At 42.2% G+C, this 26120-nt stretch overlaps 1 protein-coding gene across 2 annotated transcripts; it reads right to left on the bottom strand.

Annotated features, from left to right (window-relative positions):
• Positions 1-7: 7 nt before the first annotated feature.
• Positions 8-25210, bottom strand: PDHA1 (pyruvate dehydrogenase E1 subunit alpha 1). Of its 2 annotated transcripts, XM_039529177.1 has the most exons (12): positions 25072-25143; positions 18979-18993; positions 16056-16124; positions 11745-11918; positions 10608-10734; positions 9198-9289; positions 8690-8782; positions 5902-6057; positions 5678-5749; positions 4539-4606; positions 2500-2608; positions 8-514 (listed from the first exon to the last, which is right to left on the bottom strand). In XM_039529177.1, the coding sequence occupies exons 1-12, from the start codon at positions 25141-25143 to the stop codon at positions 350-352; spliced, it is 1212 nt and encodes a 403-aa protein (XP_039385111.1). In that variant the 3' UTR covers positions 8-349. The 2 variants fall into 2 exon arrangements, with proteins under 2 accessions (XP_039385111.1, XP_039385123.1); XM_039529189.1 differs by lacking the exon at positions 18979-18993 and having other exon boundaries at positions 25072-25210.
• Positions 25211-26120: the final 910 nt, after the last annotated feature.

The raw sequence follows: 26120 nt of genomic DNA, 5'->3' as shown, positions 1-26120 counted from the left end.
TAGACCATTTCAGTGTGACACTTAATATATTTATATACTGTACAGAACATGATTTTTATTCAAAACATTTAGAGGAGTAACTTGCATAAGTAAAGCAATCCAAAACAACCCACTGAAGCAAATTTATAGCAATTTAAATAACCATTGCTTTAGCTTAATTCAGCTCCTTATCCATGGGTTTGTGCATTTTTCTACATAATGTTTAGCTGTCCTTGGCTGAAAGCAATTTTTACTCTTCCAAACAAACCTACCTTAAATATGAACAGTTTGTTCTTACAATGAATACAAAATTTAATCCCCCCCAAGAAGGCCATAATGTAACAGGCTGCTGGAGTAAATTGCATTCAGTTTAGCCAACAGACTTGTATTTGATCCACTGACTGGGGCCACGTACTTCAAAGGGTGGCTCATTTTTGTAGATATGGTTGCATAATTCTTCTAATGATGGTTCTGGATCAGTGGTAGCAAACTGAGCCGCCTCCTCAATTTCCTTCCTTACTTCCACATCAATCTCCTAAAACACAGAAGACAAGTGAGGCTGTGACAGTCTTAAAACCAATGTTGGTCTGTTCGTATAAAAAGGGGGTGGCAGATGGACCAGTTACTGCCCATTGCTGGATTTCCTCCTTTCAGCAACTAATGCAGAGTGAGATAGGGGTTACATAAGAAGATCCACAGTCAGGCAAACTTCTAGTGACATTCAATAGGAAGTACATTTGCCTGACTAAGAACTGCAAGATTTGGTCATAGTGCAAACATGGGAGCTTCAAGTGCCTAATAGGCTAAAATTAAACTTCAAGCCCAAAGGTCACTTGTCATTCCATAGGGATCATGATCACGCTATCCCCTTCCATTACAGCTGCTGACTGCCAGACACATGTGGCAAGATCTTTTGCAAACTTTACCTGTTAGTTAAGCATACAAAACACTCGCAGGGAATAATAAGCCATTTCCTGAGGGATTAGTGAACTCTGGCAACTAACTCCTCCCCACAGCACCAAATGACTATACTGCAGTCATTAACCCCAGTTAGTTTATTAATTCTCAGTGTCCTGCATATGATTAAAAAGTAATAGAAGTCTAACTTTTCTCTAGAATTACCACTAATTATGTTCCAGTGACTTGTTTAGTATGACTATTAGTAAAGTCACAAGATGAGCTTGACAGAATTTATATTTTTAAGTGCACTGTACAAGATCAATGATTAAGCTCCCCCCAATTTAAATTTTCAGAGTTGTTGAAAATTATGGGGGGGGGGGGTCCAGACAATTATTTAATGACAACTTTTTGAATCTGAATGTCTATATCATATCAAAATATATAAAGTAAATATCCCTAAATAAGTTAATTCTTAAGCAGAATTTTTCTTACTTTGCCTTTCTGTAAACGTCAATGGAAATATTTTTTTTTCCATGGCTTTGTGTGTGGTTAAATAGATGGTTATCAACATTTAATCCTTCCAGGCCTATTTAAAGGATGCAAATTAAAAACAAAACTCCCTCATCATGAAATTTATAATGCACCAATGGAACACCTCAGAGTTGGCATATGCTCACATTCTAAAGGCTGAGATTGGACCAGAATAAGGAAAGAGCTCTTATACATAAATTGCCTTCAGAAGGTAAAATGAAAGTGTGTATATCTGGCTGATCCCATTTACTTTTACATGGAAGCACTATGATCAAATAGTGTGGCATTCCATTGTTACAATTTTGCATGTCAGTTTCTAAAACAAATAGTTCAGTTTCCAATAAAGAACAGAACTTTAAGTGCTTCTATTTTGTAGACTCAAACCTACACACAACTTAAAGGAAAAGAGCTACAGCTGTAATTAATAACATGCATATTCTACATTTCCTCTTTTTAACTGGCCTGTGCCTCTTGCCAAATTTGTTTAGCCAATTCAAAGAAGAAAAATCTTATCTCGATAAACAGCAGAAACTGAAAAGAAGTGCAGAAAGAGTTTAACACGGCTGTAGCATAATCTTTGAGACACTTGGGTAGAGATGTTTTAGAGGATTTTCTTGGACCTGCCACCACCAAACTGAAAGGGAATGGGGATGACAGCTTTGGAGTTAATCCCTAGTAGCAGTGATTTATCCTTGGGGCTTTCAAAATAGCCTAATTAAAAAAAAATTGTTTTTAAATGCACCAAGTAGTAGGTCTTTTAAAATACAATTCCCAGGTGACAAAAACTCCTCCCCTCCAAAAGCTGTCACTCAAAAGTTTGCAAGGAGAAATACTGCCCTAAATTCTGTTGTTCAGAAACGTGTAACCTCACTTGCATTCAGTTTTGTCTCTGTTAGTTAAAGTTATTAGACTCCTTTTGTTTAAATAGGAAAACAATGAATATTTTCATTAGTCCCTTATCATTTCTCACCAATAGCACTTTTATGCAGGCTGGGGGGGGGGGGGGAACTATTGGCAGCACCATCACAGGGCTCTTTCACGCCTTCACAGATTATCACCAAGAGTAGTCTGAAAAATATCACTTAATACCTTCAATTCCTCGACACTAGAAAGACTGTTGTTAAGAATTCTGTCCTTCAGCAGAGTAATAGGGTCACTTTTGCTTCTGACTTCTTGAATTTCTTCCCTGGTACGATAGCTATGGGAGTCAAGGAAAGACATGCATTATATAAGTTCCACACACTACCACCCAGACATATGAGTTGTGATTACCCATTGACACACAGCAAGAATTTTAATGACAGTTAATTTGCCACTGAAATAAGGTGAAAAAAGTAGTTATTGGTGTGAAGGCTAATACAATGATTGCATTGGGAGATCTGGATCCAACTCCCATTCTGCTAGACTTTGTGTGACTGGGCAAGTGACTTACTCTCTAAAATGGATATTTCTCTATCTCACAAGGGATGTGTTAATGAATTAATCTCTGTCAGATGATGGGGAATTTAAGCTTGGAGAGAATATACTTGTATTTGTAAGACAAGTGCCTACATTAGGCAGTGCCTAAAGTTAGAAATTAAAGCTCTCTCATGTCCTATTCACTAGAGGACTGCTCCCTACAGTATCATCTCTCCTCTAGGTTTAAGGCTTCTACTTATAGGCTTCCATTACTTCCCTTTTCAAGTTAAACAGAACTTTCTGAAAATTCAGACTTACTGCTCAGTTTGTTTGGAAAAAATTTTCCAACTGTCTTCACTGGCCCCCTAAACTGGGTTCAGAGTCTTTCCTTTTCTCACATAACCAGCAAAAACAATCCGCAGGAAAACTAATCCTCCACTGATACACATGCAACTCCATTATTTTCAAGTTATGCTCTCTGAGGGCTGGTCTACACTACCGCGGTAAATCAACTTAACTTACGCAACTTCAGTTACGAAGTTGACATAGTTAGATCCACTACCACAGTGGCTACACTGTGCTGTGTCAATGAGAGAGCGTCTCCCATCCACTTCCCTTACGCTTCTCAGGGAGGTGGAGTATATAAATTGATGGGAGAGTGCTCTCCCATCGATTTAGCATGTCTTCACCAGACCCACTAAATCGACGCTGCATCAATTGCAGCAGTGCCAATCTACCAGTAAGTGTAGACATGCCCTTAGATCACACAGGTGTAACTTGTTAGAACTCAGAAAAAAAAAATCTTAAAGATGAAGCACAAGGAGGAACAGAATCCTGCTCTTATACTCAGCTGTGAATCAAAAAATTGTTTGATCACTGAAGAAATTGACAGCCAGCCTTCAGGGACTAAAATCAAATATAATCACACACAAATAGAATGAATGGTGTAACAGGACCACCTCCTCCTAGAAATTCTCATCACCTGACCTCGTTTTCCAGCAGCTAGAAAATATCCTTCCTGAAATACAGAATCCACATGGAAACTCTAGCACAGTGATCAGTCCCCAATGTGTTTAAAAACACTTGGCATAGAGCTCGTGCGCTAAGGGTGACAACTACACAAAATACTAAAATGGAATTTTTCATTCCAAATTAAAATACCGTTACTTTAACTTCTCTACCAAAGGACAATCAACACCTTCATTGAAAGCATGCACCAGAGAGGTTTAAAAGCAAGCTGTTTTTCAGTTAAAGCTTACATAAATAGTGGGAAAAGGAATTTGTTGGTGCAGAATAAACACGATCTTACTGAATGTAAAATCTTTGAAAAAGCTCTCTAACATTGGGACTTATGCCATTTTGAAGTATTATGAGTCAAAGCAACTGAGAGAGATATTAAGTTAGACATTACTGTGATGTGTGCAATATAAACCTATTAAGAGATACAGTATAGCATTGGTGATGTGTTATTAGGCAAGGGGATATGAGTGGTCAAATTGATTCTCATAAGCAAGATTTCAATCTTAATTTTTTTTACATGCCTAAAGGTGGATTTCAGCAAGGTATCCACATTTCTAAATTTTTGTCCGTGGCATGACTTTGTTTGATACTGAGTGTGCAGGTACAGAGAGAGAAAGAGGGAAACATTACTACCATCTTATCTACCACTCACTAGGCCTTGTGTGTAGATTACCCAATAGAGTAAGTTCACACAATCCTTTTTACTGTACCTTATTCCGGGGTCACTCATACTGTGTCCATGATAACGATAGGTCTGTAACTCCATCACTATAGGACCCTGAAAAAATAAATAGTTTATGGTTGTTTTCATAAACCTAAAGAGCAACAATAGCATATACTACAGATCCAGGAATTACTCACTCGCCTCAGCTCTCATTTTGTGTTTGAATGAGACAACACCAATGCTCGCCTAAACCACCTTTCCAAGCTCAGTCTTTCCATTACACATGATCTCTTGCAACATGGACAAGAAATATGTCATTATCCTGAAACTATTCCTAGATGGGTATCAAGAAGAACCTTGGATATATGTTTTGTGAAGGCAATTGAATAACTTCCCTTGGCAGCTTGTTCTCATGTATTTAAACAGCATAGCTCCACAGTGTCAGATGTCAGTCCATCATTATTCAGCTAGTTTCAGTTGCATAAAATTGTCCTTCCCTTTCAAGACTGTAATAGAGTTGACCTTGCTCTACCAGTACTGATTAGGTCTCTATGCCAGAACACTTTTAGTGTCAAAAATAGTATTAAAAAATAAATTCATCCACTTCATAAGTGGTTCTAAAGTTGTAAATGAAGTGGAACAACCACTCCAATACAGAAGATCTGCATTGTCATTTTATATCATGTCTGAGTTAATGCAAATTACTGTATATGCCTTCTTTTTACAGTTTTACTCTTCCTACATGACCTCAAAGATTTACTTCAGCTATTTTATATTTGTTGCAAATACAGCAGGATGGTTACTCTTTCCCCCACCCTTTAATTGGTAAATAAAACGTTTAAAGCATACTCAGAAATCCTCTCAGCAGAAGACATAAAATGGATGAAAATACATGCTTTTCAGTTTTAATATGATCTTTTTACTTAAGTCAATACATTTTGGTAAAAGGTATTTAGACAATCCATTTCTGTAAAACTGATAGAGAAAAATTTGGTGAAATAAATATTATATAAATAAATGTTTGATACTGAAACTTTCCTTAATTGAGAAAAAGAGATACAAAGAGAATTTCAAAAATAATTTAACTGCAGAGTATTGGGTTGGTATGAGATTTTGTATGTGAGAACAATATAGCACAAAATAATTACCTTATCTCTGGTAAAGGACTGATATTGAGTAACTTACTTTTCCAGATCTACAGTGTTCAGCTGCAAACTTTGTTGCCTCTCTCACACAGAGAATATCCATACCATCCACCTGTTAACAGAAAAGCTTTTTAATTAGAGCAGAGCGGAACAGACTTCAGAGGGTGAACATCAATTTAAGTATTCCCATAGATTCAGTATGAATTCAAGATCTCTAATCATCTGCTCCATTATAAATACAGAAAAGATGGAAACTGTTCTCACTCTTATTCCTGGAATGTAGTCTCCTCTTTTGTAGTAGTCAGTGCTGGCTGCAGCTCTCTCTACTGAAGTACCCATTCCATACCTGTTGTTCTCACAGATGAAAATGCATGGCAGCTTCCACAAGGCTGCCATATTATATGTTTCAAATATCTGACCCTGGAAGAAAAACAGTAACATGTAAGTTGGATTCTTTAAATTTTAAGTATCAAGGTCTACAGGGGTTCTTTCACTTCCACCAAAGGTCTGGCTAGTATTTGACTCTGATAGTGAACTCAAATTCTGAGTCAGTTCAGTCTTGAAAGAAGAAAATCATAGGGTTGAAGATCTACTTTTCATCTTAACCTGTATGTAATAAAATACTCTCCAATTAAAAAGTATTATCCTTAACCCCTAGATAGCAACATTCAGGATAAACTGGTGCACCAAGGAGTTCACAACACGAAAATATTTTCAACAGAAAATTTGAAAATTACATTAATAAAAGCAATGTTGGACTACACATGTAACATGCTACAGTTCTACTTCAGTTAAATAAAGAAAGTTCCAACAACACTGTTGTATCAACTACTCTATGCAAGTAGAGGTCACGGAAAAGGTCATCACTTGAGAATTCTATTTGCTAGTGGAAACTGGGATGGCTTCCATAGCTGTGGGGAGGGGAGAGGAGATTTAAAGCACAGATTGTTGTAGAAGTTGCTATAGTTAAGTTTCTAGCCCTTATTGGTAAAAGAACCTTCTCCTGGGGGAATTCTGCACCACTGCGCATGCACAGAATGTCTGTTACCCTGTAGATTTCTTTGCTTCCCCACAGAAAAATGACTTTCAGCTGGGGAAGCAAAGGGAAGCCACAAGAGCAGTATGTTTTGGGTGCCCAGGGCAGCCAGCAGAGAGATAAATCACTGTGGGGCAAGGGGTGGGGCTGGGGAAGACCTGGCTGGTGGCTCCTACCCTGTGACAAGGGACACGGGACTTCCCCTGAATGGCATCTGGGGCTGTATCAGACCCAATCCCAGATTTCTCTCCCAGCTGTAGGAAGCTCTGGAAACTCCTCCCTCAGCCCACTTCCTGCACCTCAGCCCACTTCCTGCTCCTCAGCTGCAGAGGGAGGGATCACTGTACAGGGAACTGCTCCCCCAACTGCCCACCCCGGGCATCCTCATACTCAGACCCTCCCGCTGGGCCTCACTTAGGGTGACCAGATGTCCCAATTTTATAGAGACAGTCCCACTTTTGGGGGATTTTTCTTATATAGGCACCTATTACCCCCCACCTCCTGTCCCGGTTTTTCACACTTGCTGTCTGGTCATCCTAGCCTCACTTCCCCCCCTGCACCCGGACCACTTCAACTAGCCACCCACACCCAGATCCCCACCCTACCGAGCCCCCACCATCTTCACCTGGACCCCCCTGCAGAGTCCCATTATTGTTGCACCCAGAACCCAACAAGCCCCTGTGCATCCAGATCCCCCCCACCCAGATCTCCCACTAAGCCGCCTGCACCCAGACTGCCCCACACCGAACCCTCTCAACCCACACCTGGATCCCCTCACACTAAGCCCCTCCACACTTGGATCCTGCGTTGTTGAGCCTGCCTGACCACACCTGGTGCACCTGGCATGGAGGGGCAGGGCTCTGGAGTGTTTCTGGGGCAGGCCCGGTCCTTGCGCAGTGTCAGGGTTGGGTGCAGCCTCACCACTGAGTCTGTGTCCTTGGGGGGAGCTGCCCAGTGATCTCCCACCTCCATGCAGCCAGTGGCCTGTGCTCCCCAATGCCATGATGGAGCCTCCACATTTGACAAATAATGTTTGCAGAATTTTAAACACTTTACACAGAATTTTTAATATTTTGGCGCAGAATGCTGTCAGTAGTAAATAACCTTTCATATGAGAATCAAATATAAGCTGATGAGGTGCTTTTCCCCACCCCAGGTCTTCAGAAAGACAGGTTTATTGTGTCTGCTACTGCTCATGGATTTTTCCAAGCACCAACAGAGCAAAGTCAGAATGAAATTAACACCACTAGTCAGTTTGTGCTGCACTTGAGAACTCTGGACAGCAGAGAAACTCAAGAATCACGTCAATGTCATGCGTCTCCTACTTAGGAAAGGCATGAGCAACAGCAGAGGCAGGCACTGAAAGCTGTTCACAGGGCAGGTCCAGAGTATGCAAAGACATCTCCCCACAGCACTTGCAGGCTGAGACAGGGCTAGAATAGTGAAGACCTGGCCCCACTCCCTCACAACTTCCTGGAGGGGAAGAGAGCTCCAAATGCGGGGAGTGGTGGGGAATATGGTGCTTCAACATTATAAGAAGGCACCGACTAGCAATAAGTTTAAGTGAAAGATGTGCTCCCAAGCATATTCGAGACCATGGTAGGAATTCCAGGATCCTTTGCACTTCTGGTATGTGAAGAACCACTAGGGTGAAGACTTCCACCACCACCACCCCTTCTCTTGTCTTTCAGATCTACCTTTGGAAAGCAAGCCTAATCCCCTAATTTATAAGCTTTCCAAACTTAAATTTTCCAAGCTCTAAAATATTTTTATAATTCGATCAGTGTGAATGCCTAAAGTATGTAGAGTGATTAGACAGAGCAGCAGCCTGATAGTGACCAAAAGTTATCTATATGACACAAGTCTGGCTCTTAGCCACATTATAAAACCCTCCCTTCATCACAACTGCCAAGCTTACTGACTTCTACATACAAGTCACAAAGTGACTGAAACGAATGTCAATAGGGCATACATAGGACAACTTTTACTATACACATTTAAATCAAGAAAGCTTACTTGATTGGCAGCACCATCTCCATATAAAGTCAGACAGATCTCATCTTTGCCAAAGTACTTACAGGCCAAGGCAATCCCAGCTCCAAGAGGAACCTACAGTGAATTATAAAACAGATATAACAAGTCAAACATTTGGAGCAACTTTTGGAATAGTTGGAGACACACAGCTGTGAACTATAAAAATTAACTTTTGTAAATGTATGCAATTAATAATGAAAAGTATAGCTACAAAGGCTGTTAACTCATTTCCATAAGACTTGATTCCTGTTACAATCTAAACTCTAGTTTTCACATAACATTAAATAATATCAATAGTTTAATCTCTGTTAGATTAAACTATATGTTTTGATTTGTAAAGAATTAAGTGGAAACCAATTAGACTATGGTCACGTATAGCAATGATTGCTGTAGGCAGGCCCATAGCAAGAAAGGTGATGTTGGCACAGAATCTAAGTGAGATTTAATTTGATTTTCAAATGCTAGACATTTGCATACTGTATCATAGTACCTGAGCACCAACAATGCCATTGCCACCATAGAAGTTCTGGGCATACAAGTGCATTGATCCTCCTTTTCCCTTAGCACATCCTCCTTTTCGACCTGAAAGGTGTAGGCATATAATGAAAAGAGGTTACATTTTAAGTATCTGACAGGACACAACAGGGAGCTACAAACAGATGGAGAACAGAAGAAAACAGTGCAACAATTACAACTAGCATCAAAGTAAACATGAAATGAGATTAGTGAGAGAAATGAAAACAAACATCTACTGGAAGAGTCCCATCATTCTATAACATCTTAGTATTTTCTAACAAGGAAGTAGATCCTACTTGTGTTCAGACAACCCCACCCACCCCATCCAAATACCTCTGATACATGCTGTAAGCTACAGCAGAGAAACACTGTTAGTCACAACTTTGGGTAAATATGGTTCCTGGGAGAAAGGTTCTAACCTGGGTTTTCCTGACCATTCTAATCGATCACCTCAGCTTCACTGTAGCAATTACCATAACAAGAGTACCCTCGTGTAACCAGGTCATCCCTGACACAATTCAGTTGTGCATTACAGGTGAAGCCATGCTGTGCTACAACTCCAGTAAAGACCCAGACAGTAGTTCAGCTCAAGGTCAGAACCATCCAAACTACAAAACTGGAGGGTGTCAAGCCCTATCATGAATAAATAAGATCCACCAAAAGCATAGTTTAGATGGGACCTATAGCACAAATAATAATAAAGCTACTGTAGCAAGACATGCTTCTAGATAATGCTCATGTAGACAGAGTCTATGATATCAAGCAAAGCTTTCAGAAGTGGTGTAAACTGAAAGGAATAGCATTTTGTATTACTCCAAGTCATGAGAAGTATCTGAGTATTAAAGTTACCTTGTAACTTTATTGTGAGGCATCAGGAGAGGTCACAGAATACTGATGATTTACTTTGCCATATTATTGTGTGACATCCCATGTCCCAATTTATTTAGTATGTCATAGTCAGTTTAGATCAGCGATACTCAGACCTCAGTGGTTCAGGAACCACATTAACGATCAACATTACCCAAAAGAGCCACAGCAGTGTAAATTCACGGTTTCATTTACTATAGTACTATATATATTTAAACAGTATGACAGGAAATATTTAGTTTTTTATATATATTATTCTCACAGCAAAATGACTAAGTATTATTATTTTATCAACTACAATTGTTTAATAACATAGTAAAAGCATCTTGACTGGTTAATAATTAAATCACACAGTATTTTAATATCATGTGCTGCAAAGAGCTGTAGGAGACACATTAAAGAGCCACTTGCGGCTCGCGAGCCTCAGTCTGAGTAGCACTGGTTTAGATGTTATCTGGAAATTCTGATGCAAGCTAAGTACAGCAGTGCCTGAATCCCCATTTTATTCAAGATGAACCTGTAAGCTCAGCAAGGATCTCTCGGACAGAAGTTCCGCGTGTGTAGGCATAGCCATGCGCCCGGTATGCTGTTATCAAGTGATCTGTTGGTTTTATGGCAGCTTCGAGTCCAACACAGCACGCTTCCTGTTGTAAAGGAAAAATAAGTCTGACAACAGAGGACAAAACATGAGACTCCTCTAGCCAGCTCTTGAGGCTGAGGGCCAAGGTCCCCATCCATACTTAGAAGATCTGTAGCAATGGAGGGCAGCAGGTACAGTTGACTGCCCTGCACCTCAAAGGAGACATATGCTTGACATATGGGGCTGGAGCTAGGTCCTTTGAGAGTCACTGGACTACAACAGTCTGCAGCTCCAAAATAATCAAAACCAGCATAGGAGGAAATTGATGATTAGGTCAAGGAAGGTGAGAAACTAGGAAAGCTTACGGACCACTGTCACTGCCTGTGTGTTCAACCACTTAAGCACCGCTCTTCCGATGCTCACCATGACTGACCTTTCCATTCCCCATGACCAGCGAGCTGGGGAGACAAGTATCACCAGCCCTCTCACAGAAGAGGGGATTTTGCACCACACACCCAAAAAGGGGGGAAAAAGGACAGGCAGCAAAAACTAGGCCACAGACATCCCTAAAGTTCTTTCCCTGCTGACAGATACTATTTTAGAGGCCAAAGATCTTTTGCCCCAGCCTTCCCAAAGGACATCTGGGAAGCTTGATATGGAGGAAGCAGGCAACCCCAGCCCTGCCTACACCTCCAGATTAGCTGTAATCAGAACATTGCAGATGCTGGTTCCCTGTGCCCATCTTCGGCAGCTTCCTGCTTTCTCCCTTGCTGCTGTTGCCCCGAGGAAGCTCAGGCAGATCTTCTTCCTACCTCATTAGCTGGGGCACATATGATCTAAAGTGGGTTTTCTGTTTGTCTTTTTAAAGAAGGAAAAAATAGACCAAGTTTTGGTTTATACATATATTGAAAGAGAACGGGTGTCTGTGATCCAAGCTATGCTTTAAGACTAAGATATTTACCATTGATATATGCTTCTAAACTTAGCTCCCTCTTCATTCAAACCCCTACATTAAATAATGCAACACACAAAGAATCCACCCTTTTTTATGAACTCTCTGGACCTGTCACTCACCTGACCATCATATAAGTGGCAGAAGCCACGAATAATCTTCTGTTTATACAGTTGGTCTGACTTCAGTTCCATGCGCCGAATTGTCTGCATAGTCTTGTAGTAACGGAGTCCCTCCTCCCGAGTCAGCACTGCTGTGACAGGAGGGCCCTCTTCCAGACGATGGAGATCGCATTTCTAAAGACACAGTCAAGGAGGTATTTCAATAAGGTACATGTTCCTGTTTGCCATCTCAGCACTAAAAATCCAATATTTTAATTTATGAGGTTCAAGTTCCAGATAGTTATTGAACAGTAAAACCTGAATATTTATGACTAAACCAGTGGTTCTCAAACTTTTCCAGACTACTTTACCCATTTCAGGAATCTGATTTGTCTTGCGTATCCCCAAGTTTCACTTAACGTAAAATCTATTTGCTTACAAACTCAGACATAAAAATACAAAAGTGTCACAGCACACTATTACTGAAAAATTACTTACTTTCTCATTACTACCATGTAATTATAAAATAAATCAACTGGAATATAAATATTGTACTTGCATGAGCAGTATAAACAAGTCATTGTCTGTATGAAATTTAGTTTGTACTAACTTCACTAGTGCTTTTTATGTAGCCTGTTGTAAAATTAAGCAAATATCTAGATGAGTTGAGCTGAAGCTCTGGGGTGGGGCCGGTGATGAGGTGTTTGGGAGGGGGCTCAGGGCTGGGGCAGACAGTTGAGGTGTGGGCTCTGGGGTGGGGCTGTGAATGAGGGTTTTGGGTGCAGGCTGCCCCAGGGCAGCAGCAGGAGAAGAGGACTCCCCCTAACCATCTCCCCGCCTGCAGCAGCTCCGGGGCCGGGGGAGAAGTGCCTCTCCTCGCCGGCAGCCCTGCACAACCCAACTTGCTCCCTTCCCTGTCCAGCCCCTACCTCTCCAGGCTCCTGTGGCTGTGTGCCTGCAAGGCCCTTTATAGCCAGCTGCGTGGCCACGCAGCTTAGAGGGAACTTAGATACCCAGTCCTTTAGTAGGGCTATTCCTTTTCAGAGGATGGCAGCATTTTGCACCCCACAGCTATTATAGCAGTTTCATCTCCAATGCCAATCCACTGACACCAGTGGGCTTACACCAGGAAGAAGCTGACCCAACTATTCTATCAGCAGACTCAGGAAGACAGCACTGCTTCACAAGTCACATTCCAAAGACAATCTAATCTAAAAACCATAATGGCTAGCAACACAGATGTGACACTCTGTACCTCAAAGTAGCACCCTGGAACCGCCATATTCACCACTGTGATATTATGATGTTTTTTACAAAGTATGCCTTGAGAGATATCATTTTGTAAGTTTAGGATTTAGAATGCATGTTTCTATTTTTATTTCTTAAGGTAACTATCTCCTTTATGCCTACCACTTATAATCACTTAAAATCTATCTTTCTGTTAATGTTTTACCCTTACCAGTGAGTTTGTCTAAAGTGCTTGGGAAATCTGCTCAGGTCACAAAGGCTAGTGCACGTTCACTTTCCTATGAAGAAGTGGTGAACTAAATAATGAACTTACGGTGTTCACGCTTCTGACCAGTGCAAGATGGTACAGTTCTGGGGTGCAAGGCTGTGAAGGATTGGCTGGAGCCTCTCTATTGATGGTTCCTGAGTGGCTGGGAGATCATTCATGTAACTGAGTTGGGTGTGTCCCTGCCTGTGGATGGCTGTGTAAGTGCAGTGCCTGTCAGAGGCTTGTAGCTTGACATCAGCAACACAGTGTAGGAGGCGAGCCAGGCTGGTGGGTTTGAGGGCTCAGTGGTCCCACAGTCCAGGTTGCACCCCGGGGACCCCATCACAATAGGACCAGGTCTTATTCTATACACCAGCACATAGAGAGCCTTTTGTACAGGATCTCCCTTTGCCTGCTAAAAGGGACACCACCTTTGCAACATACTGCACTCCCTCACCCTTATACCATGCAGGAAGATTCTGTGTGGTTCTTCTCCCACCAGTCTGGATGAGTGGGAAGTGGGTACTTCCCAAAACCAGAACAGGAAGTGAGCATAAATTATCGCAGATGGAGTCTGATGTAACTGAAACTGTTTTCCCTCTCTGTGCTCCAGAACAACCTCTTCTTCCTGGGGTAGCTAGTGGCATAGGGAACATATTCTCCAGGGGCTGCAGCAAGTCAAACAATTACAGAGGATGCCCCACTCCTTCTTGCATGTTCCCCAGAATCCACAGAGACCTGAGGGAAAAGGTGCATGTTGGGAAATGGAACCCATGGCTTCTGCTATGGTGTGACATTTTGGGGTCCACCCAGACCAGGCTACTGCCTGCCCTTTGGATGCCTTGGTGCTGTGCAGCCATGGTTCAGATCTCCGACACCAGCAGCCAGCCCACAAGCATAAGGTTTCACCCTAGCTCTCACCATCCCAATTACTCTTTGCAGGGTGATGCCAGCCCTTCCAGACCCAAGTCTCCCTAAATATGTCCATCCCAAGTTCTTAACTACCAGATACTTGGATTTTTCACATCTGAGCCGTCAGCCCTGAAGACATGAACCCAGTCCCCCAGATACCAGTTTATTTTGGAACACACGCTCCACACAGTTTGCACAACAGAGACCTGCTTGGTATGAAAATAAACAGACAACCACAGGCTTTGCACTTTCCTATTGGATAAAATCCCTTTTCTAATAGGAGTTACATATTGCCTTAAAAGTTTCCCAGCTTACCCCCTAATTATAAGGGGGATCCAGTATTCACAGGTGCCGGCTTCCTCCTTGCCCCGGCTTTGCCCGACCCTCACTCCACCCCTTTCCCCAAGGCCCCACCCCCAGCCTCCTCTTTCCGCCCTGGCTCTGCTGGAACAGCTGACTGTGGCAGGCAGAAGGCACTGGGAGGGAGGGAGAGGAGTTGATCAGCGGGCGGAGTGGGGAGGGGGAAGAGACGGCGCTGGCTGCTGGTGGGTGCTAAGCAGCCGCTTTTTTTCCCCCGTGGATGCTCCAGCCCTGGAGCACCCACCGAGTTGGTGCTTATGCCAGTATTCACTGATAGCATCCTGCCTTGAGACTGTCTCCCAAGTTCTGGATGCTCTTCAATTCAAACCACTTCCATTTTAAAATGGTTTGCCTTCCTCCCCCCCCCCCCACTTCAATCGCTACTCACAATAGATATTCAGAGTGGGGAAAACTCCCTCCTTTCTTAGTTTCCAAAGACTGATTTTCTTTTCAGTTTCAAGCCATTTCCCTTTGCTTTGATGGTTCCTCAGTGTTATTTCTTGGACCTGACAATGGCTACATGTTTGAAGCTAGTAGCTGGGGAGGTAGTTCCTCTCTGCCTGATTGCTTCACCACCCTGGTGTGAGGTGATGCTGAAGTTGCACCACAGTATCTACCACAATTTTCTATATATATTCACTGTATAAACTGTATACATCTCATAATGACTGAGACTAATGACTAAAACCACCCGTTCTCTCCTTGGGGTATCTGGACCCTGATTGTCACACATGGGGAGCAGCAAATACCATTCCTCTGATAGAAGGCTGTCAGGGAAAACCAAATAGGAGAGAATGACCGAGCCCCTTAAGAGAACTCACTGATTTCAAACTTTAGATTCTGTCGACACTGATAGGGCCAGAGATGAACAATGGTATTGTGTACTACTAAAGGCCCGGTCAATCCAATACGCACTGGCATGCTGGGTATAACAACAGGAGACCTTCATCCTCACAAGTCCGTGCAGATGCTTAGTGCTTGTCTCAAGGGCTATTTAAGCTAAAGGACAAAGCTGGCACAACAATAAACGGGTATAAACTAGCCATGAATATAGACTGGAAATTAGAAGGTTTCTAGCCATCAGAGTAGTAAGGTTGGAACTGCATTCCAATAGGATTAGTGGGGGTAAACAGCCTCCCTAATTTTAAGATAGACCTTGATGTGTTTATGATCAGGATTATATGTAAGGGTTGCCTGAACATCAGGGGACTGGGCTCCAGGACTCAGGAGGTCCCTTCCAGTCCTAAATTCACAATATTTCAGGTTTTTCATCTCAATAATTTATGCTATTTTTTGTTTTTTAGTTACCTCAGAATCTTACATTAGCATTTCAAATATCCCAAACAGCAACAATTTTTACTCTTGCCTCGTAACTTGACTTTTTTTCATGCACTGAGGGAATATCAGTTGTGAACTCCTGCCAGGTGCCGATAGATATAGAAATGTTTGGTTCTGAACATTCAGAAATTATGTCTTTTCTTAGAGAGAAATCCACAGTAGTAATATCTATAACAATACTTCTATTTAATGCTAATTCTCAAAAATGAAATATTCAACTTCCTTACCTTAATATCAAATGTAGCCTCACTTGCAAAGTCTGCATAGTTACGAGATGCCACCACCACACGGGAAACCTAAAAAAAAGCAATACATGTTATTTAAATTTAGAAGTCAACAACAATCCCAAGGAAAAACGAACATTTCCTCAGTCATTTAAATACTCAGTCACCATTATATGTAGCAATTATGTTTATCTTCCCATAGTACTAGAGAGTAGTTTGGATTTTAACTTGTACCCTCCCCCAGATATTAGACCTCCGTTTCTAACTTGATTTTTAGAGGTTTTTTAAACAGAAGATTGGGTGCCATCTTAAGCTCACAATCGTGATCAATAACTAAGTAATAAGGGAAGCATAAGGATTCTGAACAGTTCTTAAGATCCTGCAAGAATCAACAGCATCAAATCAAAGGGCAGCTGTCTTTTCTGTATGAAATTTACCCTGCGAGAACACAGCTTGAGTGGGACATAGGCTTTGTCCTGGCCCTCTGCATAGGGGTGAATTTCACCTGTATTAGAATAGCAAGAAAAATACTAGTTTTCTGAAATTTAGGCTGCTCTAATCATTTCAAGTTAACAGCTACCCTAGACCGGTACCCATGACTTGGCAGGATTTAAAATTATTCACTTCTAGAGACAACCCAGACCCACTTTAGAAAGGTATTGACAGGAGCAGATAGTTGAGGAACAAAGAATAGCATAGATTGAGCCGGAAAAGCATAGTCATATCTTGGAAACAATGTGAAAATATAAGGGCAAGGGACCTAAGACACAGAAAGCTTCAAGAAGGAAATGTAGCAGAACAGGCAGCACATTTTAAAATAAAGTGTGCATGGATTAGGGGGCTATTCCACACTCAACACTCCTTTGTAACTGTCATAAATGATGGTTTTGTTGCAATGTAATGTAGCTGACCCCCCCCCCCCCCACACACACACACACACACTACAGAAATTAGGATTATCCATCCATCCAATCACCGTCTATACAGCATAGTGAATACAATATTTTACCTCTGGTTCCAAAAGCTCAAGCTGCTATATAAAAGAGCAATTCCAATAACTCATTCAGCCAAGCTGCTGACATATATGGTCACATGAAAGGGTCATATAGCACATCATGTAGTTCACCTCCCATACCACATTGACAGGATTTTTTTCAATTTTACTTTAAAAAAAAATCCTTAAAAGATGGAGGTCACTCTAGTCTGTTGTGACTGTGATCCTACAAGTTATCTTGGCAGTTTATTCTATTGTTTAACTGATTTTATCATCCTAATGTTTTTCCTAATATGAGCAGGTTAAGACATTCTAATCCAGGAGTGGGAAAACAGACATGCCGGTACATAATACTGCATGTACATTTTTGGAATAAGAGTCCATGGGGTATGTCTACACTACAGAAATACACAGTAGCAGCACCATGGGGTAGAGACTTCCTACATCAACATAAAGCGTTTTCAATCAATGTAGTTAATCCACTTCTCTGAGAGGTGGTAGCTACGCTGATGGAAGAATCCTTCCATTCACCTCACCACATCTACACCCCGGGTTAGGCCGACCTAATTGTGGTGCTCAGGGTGCAAAATTTTTCATATTTAAAAATAAAGTAGCAATTAATTACCAGAAACCAGAGTGAACTGCAGTCTAAGCCTGGTCTACTTAAAACTTAGGCCAGGGGTAGGCAACCTGTGGCACGCGAGCTGATTTTCAGTGGCACTCGCACTGCTCAGGTCCTGACCACCAGTCTGGGGTGCTCTGCATTTTAATTTAATTTTAAATGAAGTTTCTTAAACATTTTAAAAACCTTATTTACTTTATAATATATAACTAAACTATTGTTGTATGTAGACTTATAGAAAGATTTTCTAAAAACATTAAAATGTATTACTGGCATGAAACCTTAAATCAGAGTGAATAAATGAAGATTCGGCACAGCACTTCTGAAAGGTTGCCGACCCCTGACTTAGGCTGACCTAGCTACATTGCTCAGGACTGTGAAAAATGTATACACACCCAAAATTTTATATTATATATACATAAATGTATGTCTATACACAAATACTACATTGTTATATATATTGTCTCTCTCAAGCACATTATATTTCAACATACTACAAAGTTACTACCCGTCTACAGAATATCAGCAAGCTAAATATGATCCCATTTCTTCCTCCTCTATCCATAGCCCACCACTTTTCATCCACATTCACCAAAATTTGACATACCATGCACAATCCACATTACATGACTGAATTCACTGGTACCATCACTACATTTAAAAGGACTTCTTTACACTCTTCATTACTTATTCTTTAAAATCTTGTGGGAAGAGGCTGCACTTTCATTCTGTTTTGATTTACATTTGGGTCCCCCCCCAATGTTTTGAATGGAGCAGATGACATATACAATTATTTTTCTTTAGTAACAATTCAAGTTTGCCTGAGGGTTGGTAAACAGCTCTCCATGATAATTAATATCAGTAACCAGGGATTTGGGATACTTATTGTTAGTTTGTTGCTTGGCATCAACTTACAGAAAAACAGAACTATTTTCATACTTAACAAGAAATATTGTTCTGTTTTACTTTCCCAAAAATTGAGTACAAATTTAAAAACTAAAAACAAATAACTCTCCACTTTTAGACTCTGAAGAACTTTCTCAGACTATAAACATTTTGAAGCAACCTAAAAACCCCAATATCCTTTTGACCCTTCTTTAATGCAACAGATTAAAAGAAAAAACAACTAAGATTAATGATATTCAAGAAAAATTCTGAAAATTAGACTAAATTAGTAAAATGTAGCAATACTTACAGTGCTCTCTAACCATTTTATATGTGAAGTTAGCAAGTTTGTAAAGCAGATTATGTATGTATATAATTTTAACTGGCTAAAAGCAAACCTTTACAGAAGTGATGATGTGCCTTACCTCACTAACAGCTCCCTAAAGTAGCAGCAATTGGAGGAAACAAAAGAAAGAAGAGTCAACAGCTGTAATAAAGCAATTCAGGGAAAAAATAATCAACAAACTAGCAAAATAAAAGACAGTACTGTCATTTCTCTTGCTTATGGATGTACTTTAAGCCTCATGGTTTGAATCTTCCCCACTCTGGACTTCATGAAGTCATTTAACACCTGTGCACATGGAGTGCAAAGTCGATGTAAAACATTACCTTATGAAGTGCATGTAAGTGCTACTCTTGATTGGCAGTATGTTAACTCTGACTTTGCACGAGTGTAAGTAACAAAATTCAGGGAAAAGAATCAAACCCAAAATTTTCAAACCTGGAAGCCTAAAATTGGGTTTCTAAATCTATATTAAGATATCTCAATAGAACTAGCTTGGGCACTCAAATGTGCAACACTCCAGAAAGCCCAGGCCATTTCTAATTGGGTGCCTCAATTTAGATCAGGGATCGGCAACCGTTAGCATGCGGCTCGCCAGGGTAAGCCCCCTGGTGGGCCAGGCCCATTTGTTTACCTGCCGTGTCCGCAGGTTCGGCCAATTGCGGCTCCCACTGGCCACAGTTCGCCACTCCAGACCAATGGGAGCTGCAGGAAGCGGCACGGGCAGAGGGATGTGCTGGCCACTGAACCGCGGCCAGTGGGAGCCGCAATGGGCCAAACCTGTGGATGCGGCAGGTAAAGAAACTGGCCCGGCCCTCAAGGGGCTTTCCCCGGCAAGCTGCGTGCCAAAGGTTGCCTATCCCTGACGTAGATTCAGGAGCTAGCTATCAGCACCTGGATTTTATGACTTAAAGATCACAGGTGGCAAATAAAATGCATCAGAGGGGACAGATTCAGAGAAAGATTACCTCCAGAAAGGGCAGTCTGCTACTTCCAGTTACAAAAATGACAAATAGCCCTTTAATTTATTAGAGTCCCTGTTGTTCAGGGAAGAATCCTGAAGTTTCCTTCTATACGGACTATAATTCTGAAAGTAAATGCCAATAAATATAGTCTCATAATATTAAGTGTCCTGAAATGTATTTAATATTTCAGTTCTTGATTAAAATGATCTTCACAAAAGCAGTGACAACATGTATTGTCAAGAACTAATGCCAGCAGTATAGGACACCATAAGAGTTAAAAGCCTGGTTCTCGCCTGCTTTAATACTGAGTGCATAATCTGAAGGGAAAAAAAGGTTTGTTTACAGATTTACTTTACAGATTCTCCTACAGGCATTTTTCCTCTCAATAGAGGCTCCCTCCCCTTCTGCAGAGTTCCTGATTTCTGCAAGAGAGCTTTCCTCCCTTCCTGAGGTAGCACTCTGCCATTGTACTGTCAGTCTATAAAGCTATAATTTATAAAGGGTTTGGGGGTTTGTTTTTTGAGTTTTCTCAAAATGAAATTTACTAGAAATCAATTTTTAAACTGCTTCATAGAGCTTACATTTAATACATTTTATTTTGCTGTAAGCACACTGAACATAAAGTGGAGCAACAGGCAAAAAAAACCCAAACATAAGATTAGTGGGGTATACAATACACAATGAAAGGAGAATGGGGGGGGGGAGGGAACCCATAAGAATTGGGCTGCAGAGACACTGAGTGAGTGGAAAAGGAAAGGCAATTGACAATTGAAAGAATTCTCTCTGCTTCTACTCATGCCCTCATTCCATAATCTTGGAAGTTGGTGATTGGTGAATCAGCCTGGCATGTTTAAAAAGCAGAAACAAAACTCATTGGTCCAGGCTGCAGACCAAGCAGGAGCACAAACCTGATTCAGAAAAATCTACCATTTTAGTGTAGTGCTCCAAAGTGTGTTTTGTGCTTTCCAGACACGTAATAAGACAGGTAATAAGACAATGTAGTGTGGAATAAGGAGGAGGGAGTAATAGCTCACTAAGCTCATTTGTCCCTGTTATATTCCTACCCAGCCCTCAAACTTGCCAATTTTCATTTATAAAATGTCTCTATTACTATTCTCCTCAGAATGTTGCCCACTCATCCACTGTGCCTACTGGATGACCTTAGGCAAGTCACTTCACCTCTATGTCTCAGTTTCCCTCTTCTGTAAAATGAGGATAACTATATTTCTCTCTTTTGTAAAGTGCTTTGAGATCTTTGGATAAAAAATACTATATTAGAACTAGGTATTAGTAACCACCTTTACTTTCTATTTTTAACCCATTAAATCCTCATCTTTGTCAAAGTAACTCCTACCCATGACAATCCCCCTCTCATCCCATGTCCTCTCTCCATACAGCAGGCCTGATTCTGGTTTGCCTTCACTGGTTAACCAGAAGTAACTCTGCTAAAGTCAAAGTTACAAAGATATAAAACTAGTGTAGAAAAGATGAAAGTCGGACCCATTAATTCTCTTAGCCTCTCTTCCAAAATCTTCTCCAAATTAGCCCCTACCACGCAAGAGTGAGCAAGTCACTCTATCGGTCTCAGGGCTTGTCTACACTTACCATGCTGCAGCTGCACTGACGTACCGCTTAGTGAAGACATTACCTACACCAACATGAGTGCTTTTTATTAACTGGCGTAGGTACTCCACCTCTCCAAGTAGCTGTGTCAACGGGAGAAGCCCTCCTATCAACATAGTGCTGTCTACACCAGAAGTTAGGTCGGTACAACTATGTCACTCAGGGGTGTGGAAAATGCATACTCCTGAGCGACGCAGTTATACCAGCATAAGTTCCTAGTGTAGACCGAGCCTCAGAGGTCTGTACTGAGTGGAAAGCACTCTGCTGCACAAGCTGGCTTTGCCAGCCTTTTTCCATCTGGTGTCAGATCCATGCGCAAGAAGTCACTGGGGAAGCTCTTTTCCCATGTGATATTGAGGAGGGTCAGTATCACACCGAGAACAGAGCCAAAAGTCATTCTCCTCACTGATTAGTTTCAACACCACAAAGTTGGTGGGTTGTGTCTCACTCACTCACTGGGGGGTCTCTTGTCTATATGGAAATGAGTTGCGAAAGAAGGGTTGGGATCAAAACTTATAACATTAAGATGTAAGATCATATAAAACTTCATTAAACAAAGCAATTTCACTGAGTGTGGGACATCTTTTCCTTAAAATAATCTGAAATTTCAACAGCCCAGTACAAGATTAAGAAATTGTCTGACTATATGCTTCCTGAGACATACAAATTTCACACTCAAAATACAAAAACAAACAACAAACCCCAAAACTAACAGTCTTCATAATCATGTTAGTACACTTGAAGTGGGATCACTTCTTAGATCATATGAACAGAAGAAATGTGGGAAATCTTAATTTAGAGAACATCCTTATCTGTTTCAAATCGTAATCCAGCTTCGAATGAATCTCTTTAGCTCACCCAGTAACTATTTTTAAAAGCTTTCTTTCCAAAAGCATACTAAGAGAATTTGACCACATATGCTATCATATCACTTATTTGCACAAGTATTAGACACTGAGTTACACAGCCTAAGAACAGAGCACAAGACGAAAAAATCCTGTAAATTTTCACAGTAGTAGTTCAATAATGTCTTCTGTGATTCACTCCCTTTATGTGGTGTCAACACTTCAAAAGTTATTTTTAAAAGTTCATCACCAAAATGAAATCTAATCAATTTTAAAAAAGGTTGGTCTCCTCCACAATTTTTCTGAGTTTACACACACAACTGACTACACATGAGAAACACAAACTTCCTTTGTATAAAATTATGTCCAATGTACAAAGTAGACAAACTGAAAAATAAGAATTTTATTCTCTGGTCTTTAGTAACCTTAGGATGACACATTCCAGAATAGTAGGTAAGATACATATATACATACAGTCCTACCACTGTATGTATATATTGACAGTATCTGTAAATTAGCATTTTTGTTAGCATTTTGAACTTTCCCTCTCAACCACCTATCCTCACTTTAATCCTTATGGTTAGCTATTTTTTTTTTAATCACTAAAAACAACTGAAGAGAGTGAAGAGGGAATTTTACACTAGATTACTGTGGGCTGACCCCAGACCCAGGATCACTGAGATTAGCAGTCAGGAAAAGATTAAGTCCCCTTTTCCGTCCCAAAATATTTACCTTTCATTAACCCATTCAGTATTGAACTGCTCTGCATATTACCCTGCTGATGTTTTAAATTGATATTCTATTTAAACTCATACATTCTTGTTCCATTAAGTACATCCGGCAAAAGATGCACTAAAGACAATTGAAGTCTTAGGGCTAGTCTACACTGGCTTGTGGGGTTGCAGCACAGCACTGGGAGGGAGCTCTTCCCAGCGCTCTTAAAAACAAACAAACAAAAAAAAACCCACCTCCACGATGGGCGTAGCTCTCAGCACTGGTGCACTGTCTACACGGGCACTTTATAGCGCTGAAACTTGCTGCGCTCAGGGGGGTGTTTTTTCATCCCCCTGAGCGAGAAAGTTGCAGCATTGTAAATTGCCAGTGTAGACAAGCCCTTAAGAAGCTCAAGCTACTCCCTGCCCTCCTTAACCCTTTCAGTGCCTCAAGATCACTCCCACTTTTGTTCCTTACTTCCCTTCACTATCAAGAGTTCACAAGCTGGGTGAAGGAAAGGTTGGATTGACCTAAATAGGTTAGGACAAAGCACTCTGCAAATCCTGTCAAAAAACAAACAAAAATTTTTTCATTCAACTATAGGAAGTTACTAAACAGTGTCAAACAGCACACCCTTCCAGCTCCTAGTGAGCCCAAACCAAAAAAGACCGTTGCTCTGCCACTAGAACACTGGACCAGCTCCTACTATCTGGTTTTAATAGCATTTCATGTGATAATATTCATATCACTGCAAGTTTATACTGCACTTTACAAACCTGTATTGACATATTGTGCCCTGAGCTATTTACATGACAAGCTGTTACAAGGAAAGGCTTGGGGACTGATATTGATATTGAAAAGGTAAAAAGGATCTCTGGAAGTGAGTTTTGAAGAAAGATCTAAGGAGGAAACAAGATTTGGCCGATGAAAAGAGGGAGACTATGCCAAACGTACCAGCAGCATGATGGGATGTGTGTAACAAAATAATTGGGAAGAACATACAGAAACTGACAGAATGAGGACAGTTTGCAATGCTCAAGAAGAATAAGTGGTGATCGTAGGGAGAATTCATGAAGCAATCAGAAAAAGAGCATTAAGCAAGAGTCTGACAGTGCATCTGCACTTAAAACGCTACAGCGGCACAACTGCACTGCTGTAGTGCTTCAGTGTAGACACTACCCACACCAACAGAAGAGATTCTCCCACCAGTGTAGGTAATCCACCTCCCTGAGAGGCAATGGCTAGATCAGTGGAAGAAGTCATCCTTCAACCTAGCACTCAGCTAGTGTAACACAGTACCCATTTACACCCACTGATGATCTGACCTGAATTAGGAAGCAAGACAAAAAGTGATGCAGCAAGGGCTAACAGAAACAGGCAGGTAATGGCAGGTGACCTCAAGGAGATATGTTCAACTTGTAGTGAATCTAAATAAACCAAAGCCGTGCTCCAACTTACTATGTGTATCTGTGTACATGCATGAAGGGTAATTGTGCCTGGACCTGCAAGAGAGAGCCCCCGGGGAGGGGGGACGGGGGAACATCTCTGCTGGCTTCAACACTCTGATTTGATAAAAGAGAAGCTCCCTGTAGCAGCTTGTACCCAGACACTGCCCTCAGGAGGGCCCCTTTCTGGGCCAGGGATCCCCCTTTAACTAATAGAAGGCAGAGACTGAATCACGCCGTTCTTCGCGTTCTCATTTTAAACGTCTTTAAAACGCGCAGTGACTCCGGAGTGCGAGTGACATCAGCCCCCCGGTTTCAGCAGCGGGCGGGCCCGCCCGTCGTGCGGGGAGTTTAGTTTTATTTGTAGCAAGACACCCGGGGGCACCTCGGGGCGGCTCCACGGCCCCGCTCCCGGGGCCCTGCCCGGCGCACGGGCCCAGTTTGCTCCGGCCGCACTCACAGCCGCGCTCCGCTACCGCCCCGCCCCGGGGGGGCCCCGCGGCCGGGCCCGCCCCGCTCCCGCTCCCGCCCAAACGCGGCTCGATCGCGCCGCTCCCCGGGCAGCGACGCCCCCGCCCCTCACCGGTCTCGCGGCGGCGGCGGCGGCCGGGCCCTGCAGCACGCGGGACAGCGCGGCCAGCAGCATCTTGCGCATGAGGGGCGGCTGCGCCTGGCACGAGCGGCCTCCTGCCCTCGAGTCTCCTTCAGCGAGGGCCACGCCCTCCCCCGCCGCTGGGCCGACCCTGAGCGGCCCGGAGTGACGGCGGCGGCGCTGCGTTCCAGCCCGCGCGGCGGCCGACCGACGCCTTTCCCTGAGTGTCCGCGCGCTGCACGCGCCCAGCTGGGTCCGCGCCTCTCCCCCGCCCGCGCGCCCGCTCCCCCGGCCCTGAGCGGGTGGGAGGCGGGGGGAGGGGACGCCGCGTGCCGGGGGGAATTGAGAGTAGAGCGTTATTAGCCCCAGCGCGGTGCAGTAAGTGCGCAGCGCCTGCGTCCGGCTCCGCGTCCTGGGCGCGCACGTGCGGAGCTCTGCAGCAGGGAACGGGGGCGTGAGGTGAAATGTGCGTTTCTAGCCCTGGTTGCTGGAAACGTGAGTCCTCAATCGTCAGACATGGGAGAAGTCCCACTTAAAAACATCAACCTGTATTGTTTTCATGTGCTTTTTTAAGATCTCAGGTTCGGGCGGAGGGCTTGGTGCATGATCTTTTCATGCTCGTGGTTAGCAGTGTTGCACTGCAGCAGGGAATTGCAAAGGAGAGTTAGGAAGGCAGAATGTAACGATCTGAATGGGAGTCTAGCCAGCAAACCACTCAGACTAGATCTGACTGAAAAAAAAATTGAATTTTTTTAACAAAAGGATATATTTTTAAACAAATTATGAAAAATATTTCTGTTTTTCCACCTACTCTAGATAATTTCTCTTTTGACTGTCAGCAACTAGACTATCCAATATGGCTGATATCTATAATACAGGGTTAAATAGTAATATTAATTTTTGATTAGTGTTGACAATTAAATATGCACAAGAGGGAAGGTACTGTACATCTGGGTTCAGGCTTGAGTTATGAGGGATTACAGGTATCGGTTACAAGGATCACGAGATACATACATATCACATAACCAACATAGACCCAG

This window comes from Mauremys reevesii, linkage group 1 (genome assembly GCF_016161935.1).
Source record: "Mauremys reevesii isolate NIE-2019 linkage group 1, ASM1616193v1, whole genome shotgun sequence".
Taxonomy (NCBI): domain Eukaryota; kingdom Metazoa; phylum Chordata; order Testudines; family Geoemydidae; genus Mauremys; species Mauremys reevesii.
Note: the sequence above shows the minus strand (reverse complement) of the source record. Positions and strands in the feature narration are given on the sequence as shown.

What these genes read in the sequence shown, in the direction of transcription:
- PDHA1 (XM_039529177.1), bottom strand. Translation starts at nt 25,143, where the DNA reads ATGCGCAAGATGCTGCTGGCCGCGCTGTCCCGCGTGCTGCAGGGCCCG. An exon ending in ACTACATTCCAGGAATAAGA is followed by an intron (nt 5,750 to 5,901) that starts GTGAGAACAGTT and finishes TTCTGTTAACAG; the next exon opens with GTGGATGGTATGGATATTCT. An exon ending in AACACTGTAGATCTGGAAAA is followed by an intron (nt 4,607 to 5,677) that starts GTAAGTTACTCA and finishes TTATTTTTTCAG; the next exon opens with GGTCCTATAGTGATGGAGTT.